We start from the raw sequence: 20,278 nt of genomic DNA on the forward strand, positions 1-20,278 counted from the left end.
CACCTTAGTGCTAAGGATTAGCACTGGAGATGTGTCGACCTGACTCCAAACAGAGCTCTTCAGAGGAGTTTATTTACACAAAACTGAAGACCACATTATAGGAGTTAGGTTCCTGTGGTTTTCATACGAGGGTATGAGAGAACTATTACGCAAATAAACAATTTTTAACGAGTGCTGTTTTATATTTCCATATCAGATATACAGACATATATACACACGATTTTGTACAACATTCGTAATGTGTTCTGATTCCTATAACTACATAAAAATTACAATCACCTTACTTTTGAAACGTATGCTAAAACGCCTGAAGCTTAGAACTCTTGTCCCGGAAATTCGAAGATTCTATCGACATTTCTTAGTTTTGTTCATGCCTCCCACTTCACATATTGATAAGGTGGTGGTGTACCTCATTGCTCCTGCGTCTCATCACTCTTGGCTAGAAGCATCCACTGATTCTCAGCATGTTGGTTCACTCCTGGTGCAAGGAATCTCGTAGCTCTTGCACGATTTCTTCCCAGCATTTGCAATAAATTTGCGGACGACGTAGGTTTCTCGCGAGACCTCGGGGAACGCCTGAGTATTTCAGCGTAATTTATGTGAGTAATGGGTTTTCCTCTTGTCTCATGGCAAATAACAGAATGTCTACGGTTACAGGAACCTCTACTAAGATGTTCGGTTGTCTGCCGTTTCCATTCATTACGCGGAACCTGCTTATCGGAAACGAAAGTGTAGGGGATTTTTTGGTTCGCTTTAGAAAACCCTGGAGATTTAGGATCATCGTCTTTCAGAATTTCAGCCGTGTTTCTTTCCTTTTCATTCCTCGAATCATAGCCAAGCTTTGAAGAAAATTTCTCTACTCTTGACTGTGTCTCTCGAGATATATTTGTAGACAAAATGATGGAATTCACTAAGAGGTTGTTTGCTTGTTGCAGGTATGACAAATCAGGACATTTACAGTTAGGGTTGCCAGTCGACGATCTGTCAACGTTGTCTTTTCCATTCCATAAAGCAAACTGACGAGAGCAAACTGTTTCGAAATCCCAGCGATTATCCTTCGAGTTTCTAATGTTGGTGTCCTTGTTCGATTGTGTCTGGGAAAACATTGGTGCCATTTGTTCATATCTAGGACAACCTGCTACTAAAATATCCATTAGTTTGTGCCCAGAGAATAGACCTACAAAGGCACTTTTCACTGGCCTTTGGTCTGCTGGGAGGACATTTGAGGTTTCGTTTCTGATGCAACGACAACATTCTTCCTTCTCGAGGAAGATTGGTTCGGCATTGTCTTCGTCTTCTCCCGCGTTCTCATGTTCCTCAGAATTCATCGTCCGATGTCCAGAATGTTTTGGAAAGGGTACCGTAATATTATTTGCACTCAAATTACTATCTCCAATAAATTTCCCACTTTCAGTGTTCTTCTCTGGCAAGTAGTGCAAATGCTTACAGTTTTGTGGTTCATCACCGTTATTCTGGGTTTTACCGTAATCTGTGGACGTAACTTCTTCAGGAATTACACTCGACCGAAAACTCTTGACTTCCGAGTAGATGTTTTGTGATTCAGAGTGTACCCTGGAAACTACTCCACTGTCTGCCGTCTTCGACTCTTTCAAAGCTATTCTGTATTGAAGGATGACATCAGACTCTTTACTTTTAGTTGTGGACTGGTTTAGGGGTGCTTCTACTTGGTTAGTGCCATTGTCTGTTATGGTATCCGCATCCTTAACTTCTGCTACCTTTGTGCGGTTGCATGTTCCTTTCACGCATATTTCTTCCGCCAAAATAGCACCTTTCTTTATACGATCTTCTACCTGATAAATGACTAGGCTATTATCCTTCATAAAATTTATAAACGTGGCAAGTTTGCTTCTCGTTGCCAGAAAGTTATATGTTTCACTGGCTAAAGTTTTATCTCCAATAAAAACTTTAAGAAACTTTTCAAAATCTTCGTTTGTAGCTGCATCCTCAATATTTGACAGGTTATTCCTTGCTGAATCCTTTTTCGTATTGGCCACCTCATTCTCGTAAGTATTTTGATGCGTGCTACGTACTTCACAAGGACACCGTGGTAAGATTATTTCATCGCTGGAATTTTCCGTAGGAGGTGCCTCGCTGTTGCCTGCATATGGTAAGCCATTTTCTGACTTATCACTTTTCTTTGCCTTGTGAAACCCTACCCTTTGGTCTGAAATTACATTTACGCTGCTCACCTCTTTCAAACAGCTTTCGCTTTTCGTCGTGATAACATCTTCTGACTTACTTATAAGTTCATTGTCGATTTGGTCCTTAGCTAAGGACGGAGAATTATTAACCTTGATTGAATCATCGCAAACATTACGAGATTGATTGCTTTTATGTACACTTTCTGTTTCAGTAGTTTCACCACGTTTTCGTTCACATTTCGTATTAGGAGTATGGTTTTCGGGGTGTTTGGTGATCACGGAGTTCCAACGGACTGTGGATTGATTTTCTGAAGTCGTACTATTGGGCGCGCCTCTGTCAACCTTTGCAGAAACCAGTGTACCGGATATTTTCTCTATGCTTGATTCTGGTGTGAAGAATTTTAAGTTTGGCAACTTTTTGCAATTCTCTGCAGAACTGAGAGAAACTTTTACGTTACTTTTCTTCCTTGGGTTACTCGGAACCGGTTTAGTCATGCTGAGTCTGTGCACTTTGTCCACTGACTTGGTACTCTTGCATCTCGTATAGATAGATCTCGTTAATCTAACTTTGTCGTCGACTCTAAACTCTGTACTGGAAGCACTTGATGAGCTTGAGTTACGAGACAGCGGTTCTCGTGAGCGCGTACTCTCATTATCAGCTGTGGAGGCTCGAGTGTATCTGGGGATCTTACTTTTCATAGTACCTTTCGATTTCGATAAGTGTCGAACGTTCGTGTTTGAATCAGATTGCGAATCAAGATCCTCCGTCTTGTGTTTGGGGCTTGGTCCATTAGTAACTTCTGCCACTTTAGAAACGTCCACAAGATGTCCGCCGGTATTAGTATGAGATGAATTTTCGGCTTCCTGAGAATCTTCAAAAGTGATGGCTTTAGATTTACAATTTGCATTCGATATATCTTTCAAAACGTCTTTTTGTTCGCGAGCATCAGCAGTTTCACGTTTCAGAGCACTTGGTGCCACGGTCAAACAGCTGGAGCCTTCCAGCTTTGCAAGTGTATTTTTAGCAGATTCCCGAATGCAAAATTGCTGCCAACAGAACGGATCAGCAAAATTATCCTTCTGGAATACAATGTCTTTTGGTTCTGTGACGCCTTCGGGTGTTACTGGTGCTATACCCTCTTCCTCACACTCTCTTATCGCCACCTGACTCATATTATCCTTTCTAGATTCTGCTTCAGCATTTAAATTGCTACTTTCGTAGTTTTCACTTGAACAATCTCCGTTTCCCCATTTTCCATGTTTGTTGGTCCTAGGCTCAATGTGCTTCAACGAAGATCCGCTATTGTCCTGAACACTCGCTCTCAAAGGAGTGTTTTCTTCCGAACGCTGGTTCTTTCTGTCTGGGTACTGAAATCTCCTAAAGTTCTCTTTCATTTCTAAGGTACTTTTCAGAACACACAACAGGTTCTTGTCACCAATGAGTACCTTTGGATTTGTACCAACATCTTCCAATATGTTAGGAAATTTACTTTGTGTTTCCCACTCTCTTGATTCTTCACCATGACGGTTCTGCCTGGAAGCATAACTTGAAAATTTAGGAGTGAAACAACTAGTGTTTGCAATTGATTCTATCTTTTTATTGCTAGCCAAGGCTTTTGAAGAATGAGTCCTTAAATTGTGTTGTGTAGTGTAGATGTCTGACCCTTCACTCGCAGATGAGAAGTCGTCGCTCAAACTCTCGACACAACCTTGCGCATCTAAACTTATCCGAGACAATTCATCATCATTTTCAGTGTCTGTTGCGTTCTGAGATACGATATCGCTCAAATCTTCAACACGGCAAGAAATGTTCTCTAGGTACATTGCTTCGCAAGGCAATTCCTTTCGGTACAAAGTTGAAACCCTCACGTCAGGCACACCCTTGTTTTCTGACGCCGAATCTCCGTTGTCACCAGCCTTGTAAGGATCTGCTAAGACTCGAACAATTTCCTCTTCGTTTTCAGTATTCTTTGCTGCCGTTTCCTCTTCATTCATCTCTTCTTCATCAGTTCCCGAATTATTACAATCCATGGTCAGTCTCGTCTCCTGAATGTTCGCTGCCTTTCCATCAACGTCCATTTCCTTTAGCTTCCAGAGGAATGCTCCATGGAGACCAGCGCCGAGGAAAGGAGGAAAATCATTTGATTTGTAAAGATCCTCGAGGCTTATGTGAGCATCCGAGGACGAAGAATCAGAAGAAACTACCCTCTCTGAAGACCGCAGAAAATACTTCCCCTGCAGAGGCCACTCACGTCATCTGAATGCTTGGAGCATTGTTGGTAATGTTTACAGAGGACACAGCACCAGCCACAAATGTAGCGCTAGAGTTAGTTGAAGTTTTTCACACTGAATCTCGTCTGTAGAAAAACAAGAATACTCTTTGAGTGGGGGTGAAAACAGTACATTATTTATATTCATATATTAAATGCTAGTGTGTATGGTATGTATTTGTCTGCAAGGTAAATATAACTGTTAATATAGCACCAAAAATAAGTATCAAAACAGAAGCATTCTCTATGGCGTTTTCCTGAAGGGTAAAGTGAGAGCTGAACTTCATTTCCCACTTTAGAAAGAAACACGAAATATTACGTACATGAAAATGCTACAGGACATCATTGGAGAGCATTGTACTATCTACCAGTAAACCTGTATCCCAAAACCTTGTTATAGTAGCTATTGACCTGTAGGTTGTAAGGTAGTAAGAAAAGTAAGTAAGTTCCTTTACTTTATTCTTACCAATTTGCAACATTACAGTTTCGTAGGTAACGCCATTAACTGGTAATTAGGGAGTTCAGGATTCAATTCCTGGTAGAGTTAGTGGGAAAGTAGCACATGTACATGTACTTTAACTTGGAAATCCAGTCAAAATGAGTTTACTTGAGCACACAGTGGACTTACAACTGTTATTATTCTCACACACAGAGTGACCAAGTGGCTGGACTAGTCTTGTATTGATAGATACATAAAGCAAGCCCCACTTGGAGAGGTTAAGTAAATACAGCTAATGTTAGTTTTATGTAATGAACTAACATTAAAATTTTCATTGTATTAAGAAGATTTGGATAACGTCAAGCAGGCATTTTCATAAAAGGTATTCCGAGCCATGCTCGATGGTTCCGCTACTAGATGTTTACTTAAAATTGAATTTGACATTTGCCCCTGAATATTGTCTCTAATTTCCTATGAAAGAAGCAGTTGCCTTTTATAATATTCATGTTGATTCGAGGCAGGAATAAAGTTAATGAGAGAAGTACCGTATTTACTTCAATCTAATGCGCATCCCAATTTTCAAAACCATGACACCATATACCGTGCGTTCATTTCGATCTGCAGCCGAGAGATCGGGAGAAGCTTGGCGGGCGGCGCTGACGGAGATGCCGACATTTGCGGCCTGTAATGCCCGCTTATTTTTATTGACATATGCAGACATTTATATAAATATTGGAAAACCAGCACTAACCTGTGTTATAACACGCAAAAGTTCTTCCGTAATTCATCCAAGTTCTGCCGTTATATACACACAAATAAATACGCTTTAGAAATGATGTTAAGAGCCACAGATAATAAAAATTTTAATCATAGTTTTGACCAGTAACGTCCTGCTTAAGTTTATATCCTTGGAAGAGTTTTGTGTCGATGGGGATCGTTTGGAGGTTTCGAATGTGCAACACTGTATCAAGATTACGCTGCAGACGAAACCGTTAAAAGTCAGTGGTGTTCGTGAGCTTCCTTGCAATCCGAAATCTCAGAGCTCGAGTTTTTTGTTCCTTCGCGACTATCGTGGCGAGCAGATGTAAACAAAGAGCATGTTAATTTCGTACTGTGCCCAAGAGTGTTATTCTTGGTTACTTGCCGTTACTTGTTTGTGTTATTGCAGTGTGTATGTGTGTTGTGTCAGTGAAACGATTGGAATGACAGCCGCAAGGTTCACGTTAGAACAAAGAATTTTTATGTATGACACTTACGTGAAAACAGACTCGTGTCGAGACGTGTGTAGGCAATTTCTACAGAAATTCCCAGGTGTTTCACCTCCACATAGAGATACGGTTAGACATCTTGTCCTTAAATTACGAGAAACTTGATCGTTAAATTTTAAAATACCTAAGCAAAAACGACGTATTCTAACCGAAGGAAAACTCGATGAAATTGGTGCGGCGTTAGAACGTTCTCCAAACAAACCTCTACGCAGTGTTTCACAGGAGATGGGAGTGTCAAAATCATGAGCACATACAGCCACAAAGCTACTAAAATTAAAACTGTACCCTTATAACACAGGTTAGTGCCCGTTTTGCAATATTTATATAAATGTCTGCATATGTCCATAAAAATAAGCAGGCATTACAGGCCGCAAATGTCGGCATCTCCGCCAGCGCCGCCCGCCACGCTTCGCCCGATCTCTCGGCTGCACGGTATATGTATAACGGTATTTGTGTGTTAAGAAATGTAATGTGCACCTCCAAAAACTGTTAATTTTATTACAACATACCTCTATTTTTATATAACAATATATGCAACATCTGATCCAAATGAACGAAAGGCACCGAGTAAAAGAGGCAGGACGTTGCACGGGACAGTACTAGCGAGAAACGGTCAGTTTTCCAATTCATATACGTATAACTTAATCTGGAGATCGCATTGCATTCGATTCTAATGCGCTTCTTAAATTTGGAGAAAAAATTTCATCTGAAAAATTGCGCATTGGGTTCGAGTTTATACGGTTTATACATTAGTATTCAATTTAATCTCGAGTCTGCATTGGATATTACATGACCAATTTGCATTTGGAGAATTATATCAGCCATTAGTTATTACATCATGATAAAAACCAAGGGTTTCTAACCATACTGATACACAAATCTCTAAATTACAGATTTCTTACAATTTTTTGTGGATCATATCACGATCACAGATCTACAAGGAAGAGTCAATGGAAAACCTTAATAGTACATAGTTCACATTTATACAAGGAATCAACTATAATTACAGAATAACTTCAAGGTTCCAACACTGATCAAGTGAACTTCAAAACGCCATTTTTGTCATTTTAAAGATGGCGCCTCAATCACACAGTTGCACCATTGAAGAGCAGTAGTTCCTTACCCTCTGGAAGCCTAGTGCGGTTGGAAATTCTATGGCAAATGAAAATTCAATATCTCTATTCATGCTTACCACACCATCAAGTTTAGGGAAGGCGGGAAGAAGTTCGACAGTGACCTCAGTTCGCAAGGCAGATGGGTGGATCATACACGTCCATTTCAAAAGTTCTTCTTCATGAGGTACAGAAACACTAACTGAGACTTGAAATTATATGTGATTATGTAGATCGCAGTTGGTCTATGTTAAGGTGAGGAGTTACAGTTACGCACCACACCATGTGTGCATTTATTTCTATATCGGAATGGGCAATGCTACTAAAATAAAATCTGGGCATATGTAAGAGTATGAATTTCGCCCCCTATGTTGCAAGTGGAAGCGTCCTTTTATGTCGATTATTAATCTACACACGATACTTGAAAAATATGATGAGTGATAATTTTCAGACTCCCATGTATTTCCTATGGAGAAAAAAAAAACAATTTCAAGTTGCAGCTAACCAAATGGAAGTTTCGAACTTTTCCGCTGGTCAACAGCTTCTTCAAACTGCCTTCTTTCCGTTAATATATTTTTCTATGCCATTGGGAGATTGATATTCCCAAGAGAGCAAATCAAATAATACTCCCATAAGCACAATGCATTTCTCCTTTCCTTCTACGGCCATCCTGGCAGTGTTGCCTAACCTGATGCACATAAAAGAGCTACATTTCACATTAAATTGAGTTAAAACTTACTTTCAAGGAGCTAGATTTACGAAGGCTGGATAAAGTGTCTCCTAGGGTAATTTTAATTTTAGGTGTCAAAGGGATGGGTGCTGTTATTACCGTTAAATTTAAAGTAATGACAATTTATTCTAAGTTTTCCGGCGCCATCACCCATGTCAATATTCCACCGATGGTCGTATGAAATCGAAAATAAAGGATTCCCGGATAACAATGTTATATCATTCCCACGGGGCTATAAAAAAGTAGCTGCGAAGGTAAGAGGGGTGTGAGGCGACTCAGCCAATATAACGATATCACGTCACGTGCAAAATGTATGCTCATGACAAAAGTTGGTCTACGTGGGCCGGAGCCAGTGATGGCATCGTAGTGAGGAGGCGGGCGCCCAAGTTCACAGCCAAACGAGTGCACAAAAGAGCTAAGTTGGCAACAGTGTTGCAGAGGGAAGAGCCTGGCGGAAATTGTTCCGCATGCTCTTAATATGCAGCAAACTTTTGCAAACTATACATGAATAAATATGCTAGATAAAAATTTGATGATTTGATGCATCAGTTGGAGAATTCAATTGTTTGGATGCAGATGCCCCACTTGTCCTTAAGACAGGCTGCGACTCTTCCGCAGAAGTTTTGTTTCGTCTTTGAACTCTCCTGCGGATGACTTGGCGAAGTGCCCGGAAGTTTTACTTTGAGAAACAGTTCTCTGTAACATGGAGCTTCTCTTTGCTCAGTCTGTGGAGGTTTCCATTGTTTTGCTTACACTTCCTTGTCCTTCAGACTGCTCGGCACTAAGGCGAAGTATTGAAGGAAGCATGCACGCTGAGGACATGTGTGGATCAACGCACGGTTGGCGGAACAGGGCTGCTTTGTAAACGCCAGAACCTTTCGGGCGCCTTCTCACGATCTTGCAGAATGCTTCCTCCTGCAAGTCGTACACAAAGTTCGGCATTCGCCGAGAAAGATCAAGGAATGAAGTGCATCATAGCGACACGAGGTCACTGATGTGTATGTACGTGATCAAGCATACGTGGTTTTGAAGGATGCTAGACTACGACTTGAGGAAACAGCTGAACGGTTCATTCCTTACAATCGCAAGCGGTCCCACTATCCTGTCTCTTGGGATGTGAAAGGGGTGTAAATCTTAATATGAGGGGTGTCATGCGCAGAATCGAAAAGACGCAACTTGTATTGAAACCGAATGCTGCTCTTATTTCATCCCTTACCACTGATTTTCTCTTTCTTTATATTTCTCTAAGTAACGTATTCTCTTTCTACTGATATCTTCTCTCTCTCTCTATCTCTCTCTCTCTCTCTCTCTCTCTCTCTCTATATATATATATATATATATATATATATATATATATATATATATATGTGTGTGTGTGTGTGTGTGTGTGTGTGTGTGTGTGTGTGTGTGTGTGTGTGTGTGTGTATATACGTGCGTCCATTTCGATCTGCAGCCAAGAGATCGGGAGCAGCGTGGCGGGCGGCACTGACGGAGATGCCGACATTTGCGGCCTGAAATGCCCGCTTATTTTTATGGACATATGCAGACATTTATATAAATATTGCAAAACGAGCACTAACCTGTGTTATAAGAGTATGGTTTTAATTTTAGTAGCTTAGTGACTGTATGTGCCGATGATTTTGACACGCCCACCTCTTGTGAAACACGGCGTAGATGTTTGTTTGGAGAACGTTCTAACGCTGCACCAATATCATCGAGTTTTGCTTCGGTTAGAATCCGTCGTTTTTGCTTAGGTGTTTTAAAATTTAACGATACAGTTTCTCGTAATTTAAGGACAAGATATCTAACCGTATCTCTGTGTGGAGTTGAAACGCATGGGAATTTCTGTACAAATTACCTACACACGTCTCTACAGGAGTTTGTTTTCACGTAGGTACGTGTCATACATAAAAAATCTTTGTTCTAACGTGAATCTTGCGGCTGGCATTCCAATCGTCTCACTGACACGTCACACATACACACTACAATAACACAAACAAGTAACTGCAAGTAACCAAGAATAACACTCTTGCGCACAGTACGAAATTAACACGCTCTTGGTTTACATTGCTCGCCACTATATTTACAACTTTGTCTTCATCTAGTCGCGAAGGAACAAAAAACTCGAGCTCGGATATTTCGGATTGCGAGGAAGCTCACGAAAACCATTCACTTTTATCGGTTTCGTCTGCAGGGTAATCCTGATACAGTGTTGCACATTCGAAACCTCGAAACGATCCCCATCGGCACAAAACTCTTTCAAGGATATAAACTTAAGCAGGACGTTACTGATCAAAACCATGATTAAAATGCTTTTTTATCTGTGGCTCTTAACATCGTTTCTATAGCGTATTTATTTGTGTATATAAGGGCAGAACTTGGATGAATTACAGAAGAACTTTTGCGTGTTATAACACGGGTTAGTGATCGTTTTGCAATATTTATATAAATGTCTGCATATGTCTATAAAAATAAGCGGGCATTACAGGCCGCAAATGTCGGCTTCTCCGTCAGCGCCGCCCGCCACGCTTCTCCCGATCTCTCGGCTGCAGATCGAAATGGACGCACGGTATATATAAATCCCCTCTCTATCTAAACACACCCCCACACAAATATATATACGTGTGTGTCTGGGTGTGTGGGTGTTGGGTGTGGGTGTGGGTTTGGGTGTGGGTGTGGGTTTTAGTGCGTTTGTGTGTGTGTGTCTGTGTTTGGCAAACAATCGCCGCTACTGATGATGTTCATTTCTTAACTGCGTACATAAGCTCACCGGACAAAAAATTAGTCACCCCATGAGAACTCATATTAATACCGTGTAACTCCGCCTCTGGCTTCGGTTAGGAAGGGAGTCCACAAGGTTCTGCAGATACGTCGCATCTAGTTTAAGCCACTCGCTGAGGATTAGATCACGCAAATCCACCAAATTTCTAGAATGCTGATTTCGCCGTTTAACCCGCTGTTCCAAAAGGTCCCACAGATTTTCAAGGGGTTGAGGTCAGGTGATTTTGCAGGCCAGTCGAGATGTGATAGAGTGTGTGAGTGTTCATCAAACCAGTCACATACACTTCCAGCCCTGTGAACTTTGCTGTTGTCATCTTGAAAAATGGGGCGGTCAAGAGCATACTCATCATGAAGATGTTGGCTGAAGGGCAACACCTGATCATCGAGAATATTCAAATAAACATGCTGGTTCATCTTAGTGGGACACCTCAATTAGGGGCCAATCCATGGTACGAAAAACATCCCCAAAACATCACAGACCCACCTCCGGCTTGAACCTGACCTTCCACACATTGAGGATGAAATGTTTCATGTGGCCTTCGGTGCACTCGACGCCGTGCGTCACTTGAATAAAGGCAAAAACGTGATTCGTCGGACCACATCACACGCCGCCAGTCAGCTACCGTTCACGTTCGGTGATTTCTGGCCCATTGAAGACGTGCAACTTTATGTGCCTGTGAGATCAATGGCTTCTTGCGGGGTAGGAGACTCCAAATTCGCATTGCATGCAGTTTCCGTCTCGATGTTCTCTCGAAAAGAGGTTGAGATGGACCTTCATTGGACTGCAGCAATTCCTGTCGAGTTTGGAAGCAATTTTGATTCACAAGCCTTGAAACTCTTCTCCGGCTACTCTCAGTTAGGATCTTTTTCCGACCACAATTCTGGCGTCGTGATTCATGGCCACACGTGTTACACCACTGCTTGGAGACACGTTGAACAGTCCGCTGCGAAACATCAACAAATCGGGCAACTTCACTCACCGTATGGCCATGGGCACGGCCAAACACGATTGCCCCTTTTTGCCACTCTGTCACATCCTTGCATTTCCCCATCTTGACGCACAAATGCCGCTTGTAGCACTAATGTCTCACTCAACGTTACTGCCTTATGATTCCGTAGAAGCAGTGCGTGCGCAGTTGTCCACCTTCCGTATCTGTTCAACGACTCCTCCGTGGTTGCGCGCTAGGGTGACTAATTTTTTGTGCGGTGAGCTTAGTAACCTGATACAAAGTTTCTGAACAGCATATTGGCTGTCAAAAACCATAATTCATTACTATATTCAAGAATTGGACGAACTATTGTTTTATAGAGGTATATTAAGGAACGTACTTTCTTTTGAAGATCTTTCCATGAGAGAAATATAGAACCAAACATCTTATAAATTTCCGAAATGATAATGATGAAAATTATAATAATATAAATAAATTGGTTTATTTTTATTAGATTATAATAACTATTATTGTATAATAATAATCATTATTATCTTTACTATTCAAATTTCGTCAATGCCTGACTATCCTACAAAAATTCGTGGCAACGTTAACTTTCCCTTCCATTCTTCTGGCACCGGAACTGCAAAGGAACAGAAACGAGAGAGAGAGAGAGAGAGATGATCTTGCTTAATGCAAATCGCGTTGCCCTTTCCGTCCGTCAGCCACCCTGGCGGCATATTGCGTCTTCCCACACAAAGGAAGAGAGGACAGTTGGAAAAAAGAACATCGGATGCTTTTCTTGGAATGGAAACAGAACTATTGCAAGAAAGTCCGCTTCTCCTTTGATCCCCCAACTGCGGAGAAGGGTGGCTTCCTCCCCCTCTTCCCCTTCGCCATTTTTAAGATGCCGCGGGGAATATTCTGGAAGAGCAGATGGACGTCGTTTCCAACCTTCTGTCTTCCGATGCCTCACCGGTCGGTGGTTCGCGGAACCCGTTCGTCAACCTTTCCAGCTCATTGAAACAACAAACAACGAGAGCTCCTTCACGATTCGCGTGCGCATATTGTCTGAAAGTCAAGGACATATATTGTTGTTCTTATTATAAATATTATGTAACAGAGGTCTCTAGAGTCATGGAAATTAGCTATACTGCGGGACACTAAAATTACTTACACTAGAGTCACGTTGGGCTGAAGCTCTCTCCCTCGGGTTACAATATTTTATACTATAAAGTTATTATTTTATAACATTTTCTTTAAACACCAAAACTTTATTTTTCTTCTAATTCAAGCAGGCACGTAGCCAAGAAGAGGGCTAATGGGGCTGAAGCCCCCAGAAACCCTACAAATATCTAATTTAAATGTTATATTTATTGTTAATAACAGAAATAAAGTTATAACCACAGTAAAAACTGCATAACATCGAAAAAAGTTTAGGTATAATAGAGGAACAAAGTTATATTTTTATATTCTACCATATAATCCAAACAATAAATGAATGGCTTATTGCAGAAAGGGACCTGAGTCACATTTTTGAGGTATCGGAGTCACAACTTTTTCATCTCCTCTGTCTCTAGCAGCATACTGCAGGAGGGCGCATTGAGGGTTGCAAAATTAACTATTCATTATGCTAAAAATTTGAGCCAACAACAGCACATTTCTTTCTTACACTCTCAATATTATACGATTTTTCTTGTTTTTCTCAGAATTGTGCAAAAGTGACTCAGGTCCCTTTCTGCAATAAGCCATTCAAATGGATTCACAGCTTCCAAAACTTATAGTTTTCTTTGTGAGAGGTCACAGAATATAAATTTAATGAGTAAATTTTAACACTAACTGTTCAAGCATTTTTTGAACGATCGTGTAAAAGTTAATAAAAAAATACAATAACTATGATTTTCAGTACACTAACTCTACGAAATATAAGAAAAATAATGGACAACAATTGTGTTAGATATTCCCTGATACGGTGGATGGAGTAGCATTCATTTATGTAATAATGACAATAAATTTGGATTGAAATAGGTACTATATTGTAGTAGTTTCAATAGTACAATATTGTAGACTTTCCGGTAACCTCTAATATTACAGAAGGGTTCACAATCAAAAGGAATATTTCACGTAGAAAATTTATCAGTTCAACGAACGTAAAAATGATAAGGACAAGCAGGTACATCATGTATACAGGGTGTACCAGAAGCGATAGCGCAAACTGAGAGTGCAACGTACACTATAGTAGAAGCAAAACAGTCTCAATAAATATAGGGTCACCAATGAACCGTTTGCGAGATAATTGCGAATGTGTGGTTACAAACAGCCACTGACTTCATTGTTTGTACACATCGTACGCTTGTCTCCTTGCGCACTCAGACGTTTCATTATTTAAAATTGAACAATACCGAACATGTAACATACTGTACAATATAATAGTCCTTGGTAATAAGCAGGGCTCGGATTTTAATGACATTTAATCTTTTAACTTGTGCAACGTAGACATTGCTAACTAGTACAGAAATCCTGAACACCCTGCTCAGGTTGAAGAAATGTAATTTTTTGGGTCATTTTTTGGTCTTTTTTGCCATTTCTTATTTCTAGGTCATTTTTTAAACTTTTGCGTCATTTTGTGTCATTTTTTAAAATTTTCCGTCATTTTTACATAATTTTTTTAAAAAAATTGTGTCATTGCATGTTGAAAGATAAGAAGTTCCAACAATTTCTGTTTTGTCTGAATGTTATCTTGCGGTACTTACTCTGTGTTTAACTACCAGCGCAACAAAGCCAGTCTGAAAATCGCGAAATGCAACATTATCGAGTTTCTTATTCACAGTCTGTACAACACACCAAGGTGAAGTCATTGTTAAATTGTTTGTTTCGGAATGAACAAAAAAGTTTATTTTGAAAATTAACAATAAATACGGCGTGCTCGAGAATGAAAGGAAAGCGACAGCTTAACTGTTGGTGCAGCTGAACGTTGTATTTTTGAAGGTCACTCAGCACGAACACTTGCATCTTAGTCCGATATTCGTGGTTAGGAGGGTGCGACTTCTGTTTCTTCTATTCGTGAGTTTAGGTGTCGAGTGGACTTAAAATGCTGAAGATAAAGCCATCTAAAGCTGCACTTGAAGCAGATAATCTTAGAATTTGGTGAGGAGATATATTTGTGAATTCTTCCCAATGTTATTGATTGTGATCCATAAAGTAAGTGTACAATATAAATATATATATACAGGGTATTCCACGAACGGCGCAACTGGGAATTAAGAGTGACGTTACTTTGTAACCGAAACCTGTACATACATAAGTCATACACCAAATGTTAGCCCTGTCCAAGTAGATAATTTTAAACATAGAAACAACAAACAACAAACAACAATACTGGAAACAGGAAAAGAAAATGAAAATTTAGTGATGGTCTATGACATGGAAATACTGAAAACAGGAAAAAAAGAAAATGAAAATTTTCCTTTTTTCCTGTTTCCAGTATTTCCATGTCATAGACCATCACTAAACACACCTTCTGTTGCCTTCAAACATCAACAGTGTTGCCACTGTACATCATATTTTTTTTAAAACACCCATTTGGACCGGTACGCCTTTACGAGGCATTTCAGGATTGGCTATACGCGAAAACGATCGGTTTTCTTCTCTGCACTATAGATGGCAAAATAGTCCATCTACCCAAGGTGGAAATTGACGCCCAAATTTCCGTACGAATGTTTGACATGCAATTTTCCATGCTTTGTGGAAAAATAAATTTACACTTTCACTTACATTTGGCAACACTGCATGGACAACACTGCACCCCGTTTGTTGTTTCTATGTTTAAAAATATCTACTTGGACAGGGCTAACATTTGGTGTATGACTTATGTATGTACAGGTTTCGGTTACAACGTAACGTCACTCTTAATTCCCAGTTGCGCCGTTCATGGGACACCCTGTACTACGTATTTTCAATAAGCAGATTGAGTTTTGTACGGATTTTTGGGTCGTTTTTCAAAGATTTTAGGTCATTTTACAGGATTTTTGTTGTAATTTTAAAGGTCATTTTTCAAACATTTTTAGTCATCAAAATCCGGGCCCTGGAAGAATAACAGTAATGTCTAGCGAGGTGAACATTTTAATTCTGTTATTTGTTACTAAGTAGGACTATGGCACCTCACACATGAAAAGCGTACGATGTGTAAAAACAACGAAGTCAGTGGCTGGTGGTAACCACACATTATCTCGCAACCGGTTCGTTTGGGACCCTATGTTTACGAAACTTTTTGCTTCTACTATCGTGTACTTTTCACCGTTTCAGCTTCCGCAGTCACTTATGGTACACCCTGTATATGTTACGTCGCTCTTCTACCTCTCGGGATAATCGTGATATGAGGATGAATGATGATGGGGACAAACATTCCCCGATCTGGCATTTTACACTTTGAGCACTTTTAAGGAACAGAGAAACAAGCAACCAGCACTGACCGCGGGGAAGGGGGTTCGATGCCAGTGTGTCCCCACCCCTGGCCACAATGCAAAAAGGGGGATATCTTGGTTACAAATGTATTATATTGTCAGGGGCGATAATCTCTTAACAATACAATGCATTTGGAACATAAGTATTTCCCAAATGTAAGCTTGATTGTGAAGTAAGAAAATCTTCGTGTTTTCAAACGTTATAAGTACAAGCACTGATATTACATCGAATTAGCCTGAAACTGAAACACAGCGTATTATCGTATCAATCCATAGGATGATTCTTTATTTTATTTTAACTTTCTCTAAGCTTCATTTCACCTAAGTTCGTTCACTTGTTTACACCAGTTGTCCATTCCTCTCAGGTAATTGAATTTTGCACAGTCGAGTGTTAAGCAGACTTCCACTTCCTGATATATTGAGGTTGCAAGGTTTACAACAGATAAACAAGGAGTAAGCAGCTGACAATAATAGGAAGGTAAAAACTCACGCATCGGCGTATAGGAAGTCTCCAGAGACAGGGGTTGGGAGAAGCGGACAGACTGGCAAGAGGGGCACTTTGCAATTAGATTGGAAACGGAGAGGAGCACCTTTGGGGAGAGATTTGAAGGAGTTATCCTGACTTAGGTCAAGAAGCGATGAAGCCTACAGAGAGCTCAGTTTTATTTTACTCTTCGGTATTAACTTCTTCATCATTCTTCTAAGTCTAGACAGGTATTTATCCTAATCCTTACCATGTATGATTCGGGTTTGAAGGTTCTAAAATCCAACGAGTGACTATTTGCCATTTCTAGTTGTTTAAGGTATTTTATTTCAGTTGTGCCTTTTGCTGCCAAGGATTTAACTTGTCTATATGACAAGTGCTCTCATCATTTATGAGGATGAATGCTGATTAGCTACATCACCCATTGGGAGTGGCAGGTTCGATTCCATCATTCAGTAGAATGATACGTTATCTAGAAATACTAAGAATACAGGGTCGTCTTAAGAAAAATGAACTAAAGTATAAAGTAGTTAATATTTCGGTTACCTACTTTGGGGCCCCCCTATAGTTTATTCATTCTTTATTATTGGGTAAAAAGAAGTAAATGGCGATACATTTACTGGAAGGCTTCACTTTTCGTCATTTACCAAATCAAACACTTGCACAAGAAGAATAGACCTACTTGATGAGGTAACATCGTCGCCTTCCAATCAAGGGGTCCCGAGTTCGAAACCCTGCGTAGGCACGCGGTGGCTCGAAGGATCCCATTTTATTCTGTACGTCCATTCCCGATTAGCCTGTCTGTGCATAAAGTGGTCTTAAAACAAACTTCTAACAAGAAGAATAAGTTCATAAATTATTTTATAAAATTTACATATTCAATGCATTTAATAATTAATTGCATGAAAACAGCTAAGTTTGTGATTTACAAAATGAAGTAATACATTCAAACTAAAATTTTAGTAGAGTCATCAATAGAACAGGGAATACTTTTAAATGGGATTACTGAGAGTAAATAAATTATTTATTATGAAGTTATTAAATATATTAATGCGTCTCTCTGCTCATGGTTAGTAACAATAATGAGAATAATAATAATTAAGCTCTTAAGGCCCAGTAGATACTGGATTTTCTACATCCCCTGCCCTCCAAAGCAATACGTTTTTGCATGACAGACTCGAACCCAAGATCTTCGCTTCGCAATGCTAATAACCATTAGACATGAGAGGGACGACACATTGCAGCCGAGGTCGAGAATGTATGAGAACTCAACGTCACAGATTTTATTTGCATCTACTTGATTGTGGAGGTGACATTTTCAACCAGCGTGGCATAGGAGCATCCAAAAAACACGATGAGCAGTTGCCCCCATTATCAAAGGTTAATTCTGAGAGTACAAAAATAACCTACCACAGACAAATCTCACCAAGATATGAGCATAGAGGTGGGTACCCATCCTTTGCAAAATTTCTGACAGGCCCGTTAGACTTTCGGAACACGGAAGTAGACTCGCGCATGATTTCCCTAGTCACAGAGGGCGTGTAAGTCGACGTTGTTCAGCGAGCCTATGTATCACCGATTGAAAGAAAAGGCGATGGTCTGTGAAAGAACAGAAAGTTACAAATGATTACCCTGGAACTCGGCCATACGAACAATGTTGCCAGAGAAAGCTATTTTTTACCTCTCGGAGCAGGGAATTTCTCTTACTGAAAGGGAAAAAGAGAAACTTCGCATCAGAGAATATTATGTTGGGAAATTTATTATGCTTTGAGCATTTGACGTCTTGTTTTTCTTGTAATCAAGTAACGTTCTACTCTTATTTATTTTACATAATGCATAATTTTGTTGTTGCGAGTAAAGCTCGAATTTGTTAACAGTAAAGTTATTCCTTTGCTTTACACCATGTCATGAAGACGTAGAAGAGGTTTCGGCCATAATCGAGATGATGTTATTAGCACCATGCTCCGATCGCTCCCCAGTTGATTAAAGGCTGAGGTAACCGATCCCAGATCACCAACAGGAACAGAGACAATCTTTTTTATGTGGAATAATCGTTAAAAAAATATCACCGATAAAAGTGTTGTAATCCTTCCCATTACTAACTCTCTCTTCGGAAAAAGAATCGAGTAAATATGCTTATAGATTTCATATGTAAAGAGAATCCCTTTACTGGATAATTTTCGAGAGGTGTACGGATCATGAAGGAAGTATTTGAAAGGAAAGTATTTCTGAAACTATAAGAATTCATTATATTGCCATCCCAAAAATTAGGTTACGAAAGTTAAAATGCTTCTTCTAAGTTGCAGCTGCTTGATTTGTGTGTGTGTGTGTGTTGAAGAAAAAGTTATGTACAGGCAAGAGAAGTGCGAAAACGGTAAGATATGTTAAAACGACAAGGAAGGAGTGCTAGTTCGCCCACTAAAAACTAAATGAAACTGTGACATGCCATTCGTACGGTACACAAAAGGATTTTCTCAAAGTATTATGTTTCGCAGCATATACGTTAGAGAGATGCGAGGATCAAAAATGAAAAATGTCCCTTAAGATCACCATCTTTCGACAAGGGATTCGGATAAGTATAAAATGGACGGAGATAAATATGGCCACTATTACTGGGATTAATTTAAAGAACACGGTGGTGATCACAGCCGAATTTATTGATTTCCAAAAGTTGTAAAATGCATGTCAAGTCCATGTTTCTCTTATCGGACCACCTGCCAGTCTTCGGAATATCAGATGATCGGAAATCTACTGTATGTGGGCACAAGAAGCATTCTCACTGAACGTGATGATAATAACCATGCCAGGCACATGTGAAAAATGCATGGTTCCCACATCCCGTTTCATCTCAACCTGCACATGATCCAAATGATACGTAACAGATCATGTCATAATCCCCAAAACATAAAACATTTCATTACGACAGCGTGTGTACTGAAAGTCATTCTTTTAAGCTTTACTGAAAATTATACTTGATCACCCTAAATTCGTCCCTTTCTTCATATAACGAACTAAATATGGTGAACTTAGTACCAAAAGCAAATGAATTACTACGAAAATATATTCTGATTTCTCCCGTTCCCTCCTGATCGCACATTCTGCAGCATGGATCCAACTCAGCCCCCTCTGCGTACACCAGTAAATTGAAGGAACAATCACAAACCCATATGAACAACACAAAACACGTGCTCTACAGATAATTATCCTGGCTGAAGCCTGCTGGCGCCAGAGCCTTGTTAGTCTGCTAAATGCGGTCCAGGGTGTACTATTACCCCAAAGAGCTTCTAGCAATAGAAATTTGAGCCCCCAGAAACAAAAGGAGAGTGTAATTCCTACGCTGTTTAAGAGAGGCAGATGTAACAAATGTCAAGAGATGAAGTCGGAAAATAACATTAAAAAAGGGAAATATTCAGCTGCTGTAGTGAATTTTTGTCATCGTAGTTCGCAACACTTGCGAAGAAGCGCCCGAAATTTCAGCGGACGTGTCCCACCCACGAAAGTTACGAGGCTCCAAGTCGGAAGGCAAGGAACCCGAAAACACAGATTCATGCAACACTTAATCTCCATTGCAGACAATTACACAGCGTGAATTTAGTGTTCGGACACTTTTGCAAACAGACTTTCGGAGCTGGCACAAGTT

At 40.0% G+C, this 20,278-nt stretch overlaps 1 protein-coding gene across 1 annotated transcript in view; it reads right to left on the minus strand.

The window, feature by feature from the left end:
• Window positions 1–224: 224 nt before the first annotated feature.
• The window catches only part of LOC145985692 (uncharacterized), a 40,704-nt gene continuing 20,650 nt past the window's right edge, over window positions 225–20,278 (minus strand). Inside the window, exon 2 of the mRNA XM_083119761.1 lies at window positions 225–4,519. Within this exon, the coding sequence (XP_082975887.1) occupies window positions 411–4,241 (3,831 nt within the window). The 5' untranslated portion in view covers window positions 4,242–4,519 and the 3' untranslated portion in view covers window positions 225–410. The remainder of the gene's footprint in view (window positions 4,520–20,278) is intronic.

The sequence above is a fragment of the Lepisma saccharinum genome, chromosome 3, assembly GCF_977018435.1.
Source record: "Lepisma saccharinum chromosome 3, izLepSacc3.1, whole genome shotgun sequence".
Classification (NCBI taxonomy): Eukaryota; Metazoa; Arthropoda; class Insecta; order Zygentoma; family Lepismatidae; genus Lepisma; species Lepisma saccharinum.